Below are 9,197 nucleotides of genomic sequence, written 5' to 3'. Positions count from 1 at the left end.
TACAGGTTAAAAAAAGATAGAAGACTGTTTTCATTTGAAAATTCATTCCCCTCGAAAGGGGTCTTTTGAAATTTTCATCTTAATCAACTCCTTCTCGAGATAATTACATAATTAAAAAACATGATTACTGAACTCTTTCGTTAAAAACGGAGTCTTAGCAATAACTTCGCAATTAATGGTCTTTGAACGTTGTATCAATTTTTTATATTATTTATTTCTAGAGTTGACTCTAGGTAGGACAATATTAGAAAAAAATTGAGCACAAGGAGCGCAAAAGCCATGAAAAATTAATTGAAGCAAAAAAAAATGAAAGATAGAAATAAAATTCGGGAGAAGTATTTCCTCATTTATCGTTAAGTGAATGTTATGTAAATAGCCTGATATCAAATTATGGATCAATATACTCATGTTTCTAGTTTACCTGAATTCTGGAGACTCAATAAAGCTGTGAAAATCAAGGAAGTGTTCCCTCATTTCGAGGAAAATGACAGAATTATTTGTTTTTCCAATTGCTCTTTTATTTGTATTTCAGAATTTTCCTCCTAACTAGTTATAATTGAATAATTCGATTGAACTTTGCTAGGGCCTCTCTGGTGATTGAGAGACTATGGATGACGTGGTTAATGTGCTTTTCGTGCACTATGATAATTTTTTGGTAAAGTGGTGAAAAGTAGTGGAATGAATAGGAATTTCAGTCAGATTTTTTCCCACATATCTGGACCATTGAATTTGGTTCTCCTAAATTTCTAGAAATGTTTTGTTGGAAGTTTATATCTCCATGAATACCTGATGACTTTTTTTTTAAGGACAGACTACTATGAGTTACAATTCCAAGGTTATTATAATGAGATCTTTCATACTTTAAAGATCGATTAATTTATCAAAACGAAGAATGAGAGCAAAAACATTATTGTTTATCGTTTCTTCGCCCCACAGATGCTGAAAACGTTAAAAATAGTCAGTGTATTAACATTTTTCAAAAAATATGTAAAACAACAATTGTGAAATTTTTTTTTCTTAAATTCGACTTCTAAATAGCCGATTCTGTTTACATAAAAAATTCCCCTATACGTACAAAATGCCCAGTAAATATATTCTCGAAATATTTACATTATATTTTTTACTAAGGAAATGAACAAAAAATCCAGTTGATTGATTAAGCATAAATGAAATTAGGTGCCTAGAAATCGAAATTTAAAAAACTGATCTGTAATTGCTAATCTACACAATGTTTGGAAAAAATCAGGTCAAAAGCTCAACTCTGTAGCTCACAAATTGAAGACACTGGTCTATTTTCAACAATTTAAGCGTCTGCGGGACGAAAAAACAAACAATTTTTTTTTCAGTAATTCTTTATCTTTATACATATGTAATCAACCCCTAACGTAGAGATCTCACTCCAATAGCCGACAATTTCAAAAACTCCACAGTCTCCCCCTTAAACCCATTAGTTCCAGAGATTTGCAGAAAAATCTGAATGATTTCCCTTCATCTCAATTTTCCTACTCCACTCACTGACTTGAACTCGTTTGGACACCTGAAAGTTCCACTCCCATCAAAGTACATAATCCCACATGAAAAGGCACCAAACGAGATTATCTCGATTTAATTCTCATTATCCTGTATGTTTTTATTCACTGAACTTCCACTGAACTCTTCGCCAATCCCCGAGGCGATGAATAATTATTGAAGAATCATGCAATAAGAGAACAATTCCCACTACTCCCGTTAATCTTTACATCAAACCCAAAATAAAATAAATTATGTGGAGAAATGAATCAGTGATCTCGGGGAAGAACCATCTGCCGATGATGGCCGGAGTTGTACCAGTTGAGAAAATATAATTTATGTTAGTCTGGAATTTGGAAAGTCGAAGTAGTCAATCTCTGGCTCCGGAGATTTCGATGAGTAAGTTGTTGGCTGAAGCTTGTGACTCATTTTGGCAGTTGACGGCAGAACCTCCGAAGTACTGGGTAAAATAAACAAACAAATAAATGAGGATAAATAGAACGATTTTTTTAAAGATTCAGAAATTCGAAAATATCTTGACAGGGAAGAGATACAGAGAAAAATGTCACAACACTTTTTTACAGAGAATTTCACGCACTCCAAAAAAGTTTTTCTGACATTTTTCTACAAAACTAGTAGTTTAGAAGGGATTCGCAAATTAATCTCTACGAAATTTTCGTATTTTTGCTTTGTTACCAGTTTCGTCACAGAATTTATGGAAATAATTTATGAATTGTGGTGAATAATTACCGAGAAGTTAAAGTGTTGGTCCTTGCAGTATTGAGCATTGGTCTTGGCACTTTTCGTTGGCCATTCTCCCTCTGAACCATCTCCAATAAACTATAACTTGGTAACCAGCACTGAAAAAAATGGAAAATGGATTAAAAAATGAAATTAAATACTTAATTCAATTCTCTACATTGATGTTCATCGATTCAATGTCTCCATTACAGTAAAATTATCCTACAATATTTAGTAAATTAGTGAAGCCAAGTGACCATTTTTGTAACTGCAAAAATTGGAACCTTGTTATTTAAAAAAACTGAATCCAAAAAAAGTTAATCCCACAAAACCGAATCATGAAGTTTTGAAATAGGATGACTCAACTTCATCCATAGATCCGTTTCTGAAAGATATCTCCAAATTTGAAAAGATATATTTTTTATTTACAATTTTTTTAATTAACTTTTGTTTATTATTGGGAGTGCTGATGAGAATAATAATTTTTCATTCAGTAGAATGGAGAATTATTGATAAGTTTTGACGGAAGAAGATTTTATCAATGGATTAATTGAAAAGAAAATTAAACAGTAAAACCCAAAGTCTGGAGGAGGGCCCAGGGCGAGAAGTGAATAAAAAAATTTTTTTTTGGTTGAATTGCGTCAAATATTCCTTTTTCGACTGTTTTATTTTGCTCCACTCTCCGCTGTCAAAATCCTCATTATTGAATTGCTCAGATGCCCACACGAGTGATTATATTGACGTATTTATTTAATTTGAAAATTTAAATATCATCCTACTCATCTATAACTTAATATTTCACAAAGATCCTCCTTAACATCTAATCTATCTACACCAAATATTATAATTCTCTGATTCAGTTTGATATTTAATACATCACATTTATCTCCATATTTTATCTAAACATTTACTAAAAAAAAAAATCCAAAACAAAATAAATTACAAATTAAAAAAAATTAACTAAATGAAATCTTAAATTTTGTCTTAAATTCTGGGTAAATCACCCCTGACGCCCAATCTCGATACAAATACCCCCCTCTCACTCTACTCGAAAATCTAAAGGCTATACGGACTGAGCAGTTTAGCAATAACTCCTGGGGAGGAGTTGCTGATACTGTACAGATACTGTACAGATACTATACTGTTGATACTGTACAGAAGTGTATTCTACGCTGAAGGCCCTCGTGTAATGGCCATTTGTAAGAATGTATGTTTCTTGCAATAATTAACATTAGAAGTTAAGTTCTGGGTAAATTTCCTGATTCATGTAAATGCTTTCTCATGAATGAAAACCTGTAAAAATTTCCCTCAAAAAACTTCCCCAATCAAAAGTATCCTCACCTTATCCTTAACAGCAGTCGCCACAACATTCCTCTTAGGCTCCTGATCATACGCCTGACTCTTGCACCCAAAGTGCTCGCAACTCTCGTGAACAAACTGCCTCTTATCCCTATTCATGCTGTCAAACGAGTAGCTCCTGCTCTTCTGCTTGCTGGTTTTAGCCAGCTGTACAAGTTCACTGAGTTTATCATGTACCATCTGACAAAAGTGGGCATCCTTCTTGGCCCAGCCTTTCATATGCTCGCTGTACCTAGGCATAAGCTTCCCACTCAAGTCAGGATTAACAATCTGCAGTCCCAGCGCCAGCTTCCTATTCCGTTCGATCAACGCGCACTCATCATTGCAAGGAAGAGTCTTCAGCTGATTCTGCTTCTTGGCGCCCTGTCCAAACACCTCCTCAAGGTCCACCGAGTGCCCCAGCTGCATATCCGCCATTTTGCTAGCCAGAATTCCACTGGCAATCCTCTGATACTCCTTCGAGTTCTCCGCACAGACCCTGGTAGTGCTTCTGTGTCCACAGGTGCAAGTGACCTTGACATTCTCCTTGCAGGGAGTGTCAGGACACTTACCTAGGGATGCAAAATGACAGTAATTATTTGACATGCGTTCAGTCAATCGTAAATTTACCGTTTTCTGATTGCTTCTGGATTCATTATCATGATTAGTATAAGTGAATTCCGATTCTGAAGGTTTTCCCCTCTGATGTCTAATTTAAGGCCCAGGTGGAGTATCTTTCGAACGTGATCTTGTTTTTTTTAATTTTGATAATCTGAAATTATCTCTAATTGCTTTTCAGTTTTACACAGCCCTGGAGTCTCCAGAAATTATGATTAAATAATCAAAAAAACGTTGAAAAAAAGCTGAACATGTTCAAAGAGTGTTTTGGAATAATATTGGGAAATAAACCCATTTGTCACAGTAGTCAATGGCTGTCAGACCGTTAGTTATCAAATTATCCATTCACTATTTCCTGTCTATCGGACTTATTTCTTAATCTTTATTAAAAACGCTGTTTGAAAACTGTACAGTTTTTTTTCTACTTTTTTAACTTTCTGATTGTACAATCATAACTTTTAGGGACTCCTGCGTGATGCAAAATCCAAAGAAAATCGTGATATATTTTAGATTATGAAGATAGAAAAACAATCGAGTTGACGTTCGAAAGTTACTCCACCCGGGTCTTAAACCATCGCATCTTCACGCTCCTTTCGATAGGAATATTGGACTAATGATGTGTTCACCCTAGCTAGACGAGCGTAGGGTCATTTACCTTAAAGGGAGAAAAATCGACTAGCCCTATCTAGAACTAAAGTGACCGTTAACATTTTATTTTGTAATTTTTGTGACCCGGAATTCCGGCACTTTTTCACCGACCACAAACGGTCAGTAATTGGCCTTCGATCAGTCACGTGTAATTTAGTGTAAAATGACGGTAAATCGACCAGTCAGCTTTGTCCATTCCATCCGTACACTTACCGTCATGGCAATTAGCAGCACAAGGATGGCCACACATCTCCCTGGGTGTCGTGCAGGGCTGGACACACACCTGATTCCCCTTCTCACAGGATCCAGGATGACATAGAGTGATGCACTTGTGCCTCCCACAGGATATTGGCTTGCCACAGGGCATGCCACAGGACATCTCGTTCAAGTGGCAAGGAACAGCCTTTCGCAATTCGTGTTTACCATAGCACCACTTCTGCGTTAGGACAGTGCAGGGTGGGCAAATGGGCTCGCTGTGGCAGTTGTGAAGGACCTCGTGACCACAGGGATGTTGTCTGGAGCAGGGACGAGTGCAGGTGGGCCTCCTGGTGCCACAGGGCACTGGAGGGTAGATCACAGCAGCTCCGCAGTCGCAGAAGAGCTCCTCGAAGCTGCTCCTGTAGCAGGGATGACATCTCCCCTTGTGGCAGGTGAGTTCGCACTTGTGTCGACCACAGCTCAGGGTCTTGGAGCAGGGCAAGGGGCAGACGTGCTCGATGTCTATGCAGCAGTGCTGATTGCACTTGTGCTTTCCACACGATCGCTTCTTCGTGCATTTCTTCTCGCAACGAGCGTCGTCTGCTTTGGTCTTGAGGTCGGTGCAGGGAATCTCGCGGTCCATGTTGCCGCATCTGCATTTCACCCAGGTGGAGAGGGGACAGGGGGGACAGTCGTCGGGGTGGCAGGGGGAGATGCAGGTGTGGGAGGCACTGGGCTGACCGCAGCGCAGGGGTTTTGAACAGGTTTTTGAACATGTTGGGACTGGCGAGAGGCACGAGCTCCGAGGGGTGGTCAGGGGGGTTTGGGTGCAACAGCAGTGGGCTACGAGCTCGGGCTTCAAGGGGCACGGGCCACAGGGACCTGAAAAACAATTGATACTGATCAGTTCTAGAGGAAATTTTGTAATTTTATAGGGGTAGTTTGGTGAGGGATATTTGGGAGAAAAAAAAGACAATGGATTTTCATTTTTCTATAGAAATTCTCGGGTGTCAACTTTATAAATTGATTTTGAGGTATTTTTGTTCGTTCTCAAAATCAAATTCGAGAAACAAACTAGGAAAAATCATGCCCGAGAATTCTTATAGAAAAAATCCCAAAGGAGAATGAGTTACATTGAAAAATCAGCATCTATAGATATTTTTCTATAAACGAATATCTATTTAAAAACGCGGTCGACGTTGCAGAATTCTTGAAGTAGTATATCAAAACCCCACGTAAGTAGTTGAGTTTAGTAAGGAAAAATAACTTTACAATGCCTAAAAAAAAATATTCATCATTGATAGTGTTAATTTTCTTACATGAATTCTAATTTTGACGAGAGAAAAAATTAATCCATCATATTCTCTCTACAATTATTTTCATAATTATTGATGGCTCATTTGACTAGGGCACCCGGAAACATAAATTATTTATCACAAAAGTTTGACACTAATGATAATTTTTGTATTAGACATAGAATTTTCATTTTTTTTTGTCATTTTTTAGATTTTTCGTACATTTTAATCTTCTCTCTAATCTCGAAAAATTGATTTTCTCGTAAGATTCTGTATTATTTTGCCACACGTAAATTAATTATTATCAATAATACTGGACTGACAATTGATCACGAACTCACCCAGAATGTTTTTACTCATCAATTTCTGTTTACAATTTATTTCAGATTTTCATCTTCAAAATTCAAGTTATGTAGGAGAGGGTCGGGCAAAATGGGACGTGTTGAGATTTTTTCCAATTGTCAATATCTTCACTTATAAATGAACATATTGACAACTAGAGAAAATCACGAAACATCCCATTTTTCCCGACTCTCCCCTATATACTACTTTAATAGAATTGGGGCAAAAAACAGAATCTTTCAATAAAACAGAATATTCTCCTGAAATTTTCCGTTAATCTTTCAAAAGAATAGAATATGTTAGAATTTCCATAGAATTTCAATAAAATGCAATTATTAAAATGCAATCTCCACAACAACTACTACTTTAATAGAATTTGGGCAAAAAACAGAATCTTTCAGGAAAATAGAATACTCCATTGAAATTTTCTACTAATCGCTCAATAAAATGGGATATGTTATAATTTCCATAGAATTTCAATAAAATGCAATTATTAAAATGCAATCTCCACAACAACTACTACTTTAATAGAATTTGGGCAAAAAACAGAATCTTTCAGGAGAATAGAATACTCCATTGAAATTTTCTACTAATCGCTCAATAAAATGGGATATGTTATAATTTCCATAGAATTTCAATAAAATGCAATTATTAAAATGCAATCTCCACAACAACAAATTGCCTATATCCAACACTCCTCCACCTCCACCGTCCGCCAACACCTTCAACTCACCCGGATGACACTTCTCCTTGCACTGATGATTCCCGCACTCCAGCATCTTCCCGCAGCTCTCCCCACAGCAGAACGCCCCACTGGTCTTCTTCTCACACCGCGCCTCCCTCCTCTCCTTCCCGCAGTAGCACACCTGCTCCACCGTCCTCTGGCAATCCCCGCAGGGATCATGATGGCACTTCCTCTCGCACCTATCCACCCCACAACCCAGCTCCTTCCCGCAGACCTCCTCGCACGTCACCAGGACATCAGTACTGCACTTCAAACTCTGCGACGTCCTCCCGCAGCCGCAGAACCTCGTCACCATGGCAGTGCACAGAGGACAGCTCCCCGGATGACACAGCAACGTGCACTTGTGCACACACCCATTCTTCGCCCTCGACCTTCCGCAGACCTCTCCACACGAGTGCGCCACATCCCTCCTGTTCCACTCTGGATCCCTCGTCTTCCCGCAGAAGCAGTAGTACTCCTCAGGAAAGACGAGGTTCATGTTCTGACAGGCCGGACACCGCCACCCGCTCTCGCTCTGCGACGACTCCGCCCACTTCTTGATGCACTTCAGGTGTAGGACATGATAACAGTTATTACAAGCCCAGATCCCGTCGTTCTGCCTGATGTAGTCGCAGCAGACCAAGCACTCCAGCTGTCCCCTGTTGAGCTGATCAGTCAGCCTCTCCTTCTGACTCTTGGCGTCGTCCAGCTCACTCCTCTTAACGCCCCTCTTCCCACTGGGGATCTGCCCCTTCCTCCAGTTCTTCTCCTCGCCCTCCGCACTCTTCTTCTCGTCTTTCTTCTCGGGGTAGCTCCTGTAGCCGTTGAACTCCTGGTAGTTCTTGCGCTTGTCCTTCTTCGATGACTGCTTCTCCTCGTAGTAGTCGCTCTTGTGTCGACGTCTGTCGTTCCTGGGAGCAGGGGCTTCTTCCGGCTCGTTGGCCGGGGTATTCCGACGGTAGGTTTCGTCCCTCGGGTCTTCGCTGTATTCCTTGTACTTCTGGCGGGGCTTCGGGGCTTTCTGGTTGTCGTTGTCTACCGGGGGCCCTCCTCGGGGGGGTTGGTCGCTCGATTGGGGGTTGAACTGCGTTAACTGGTGATTGTTGTAACGGTCTTTTGCGAATCTTCCGTGGCTTCGCGGTCTTCTGTTGGTGTAGGCACCTCTGGAGGACTCGCGCATTTGCGCGTTGTTTGTCAACTCGTCTTCGGGGTTCGCGGGGGTCGAGTAGGGCTGGTCGTAGTCGGGGGTTGAGTAGAATACAGGGGTCTGACCTCGACGGTTTTTGTCGCTTCGGTTGTAGGTCCTGGGGTAGTCGTCCTGCTGGCGCGTGTACTGATTCGTTCTTTTTGATCGGGTGTTGCGGTTTCTGTTGTCCGCGAAGAAGATTTTTGAGGGGTCGGAGGGCACGAACTCGTCGGCCCCGGCGTGGAGGGTCGATTGAGACGCTAGGGTGGGGTTCGGAGGATTGCGCGGACGCTCGAAAGCTTGACGGCTGCTCTCGTAGTAGACGGACGACGGGGGGTTCTGGTAACCGTTTGTTTGGGGGAAGGGGGCGGGGGTGTGATTGTAGTTGTAGTAGGGCTGGTTTGGCTGGGGGTGGGCGAAGTAGTAGTTCGGGTCTTCGTGCGACCCACCCTGGTAGGAGCCGTCCCAGGTGGCCATCGCGGCCCGGTGGTGGAGGCTGGGCGGTCCAAGGGTGATGACGGTTTTCCGGTTTTTGGTTATAATTTACTGGAAGTCAGTGAGGAGGATTAGATGGTGAGAATTCGTGGGGGGGGGGGGG

The 9,197-nt window shown here is 40.9% G+C and overlaps 1 protein-coding gene across 2 annotated transcripts in view; it reads right to left on the bottom strand.

Annotated features, from left to right (window-relative positions):
- Positions 1 to 496: 496 nt before the first annotated feature.
- The window catches only part of LOC107039862 (protein shuttle craft), a 10,230-nt gene continuing 1,529 nt past the window's right edge, over positions 497 to 9,197 (bottom strand). Inside the window, exons 2-6 of one of the 2 annotated variants that reach the window (XM_015259704.1) lie at positions 7,423 to 9,145; positions 5,068 to 5,934; positions 3,592 to 4,160; positions 2,260 to 2,369; positions 497 to 1,969 (exon numbers count right to left, since the gene is read on the bottom strand). In XM_015259704.1, coding sequence (XP_015115190.1) covers positions 1,846 to 1,969; positions 2,260 to 2,369; positions 3,592 to 4,160; positions 5,068 to 5,934; positions 7,423 to 9,076 — 3,324 coding nt within the window. In that variant the 5' untranslated portion in view covers positions 9,077 to 9,145 and the 3' untranslated portion in view covers positions 497 to 1,845. Of the gene's footprint in view, positions 1,970 to 2,259; positions 2,370 to 3,591; positions 4,161 to 5,067; positions 5,935 to 7,422; positions 9,170 to 9,197 lie in introns of those variants that run through there. The other variant, XM_015259702.1, reaches the window with a different exon arrangement.

Source organism: Diachasma alloeum, unplaced genomic scaffold (assembly GCF_001412515.2).
Source record: "Diachasma alloeum isolate Michigan unplaced genomic scaffold, Dall2.0 Dall_scaffold_00308, whole genome shotgun sequence".
Classification (NCBI taxonomy): domain Eukaryota; kingdom Metazoa; phylum Arthropoda; class Insecta; order Hymenoptera; family Braconidae; genus Diachasma; species Diachasma alloeum.
The sequence above is the reverse complement of the archived record's forward strand: the minus strand, read 5'-3'. Positions and strand labels throughout refer to the sequence as shown.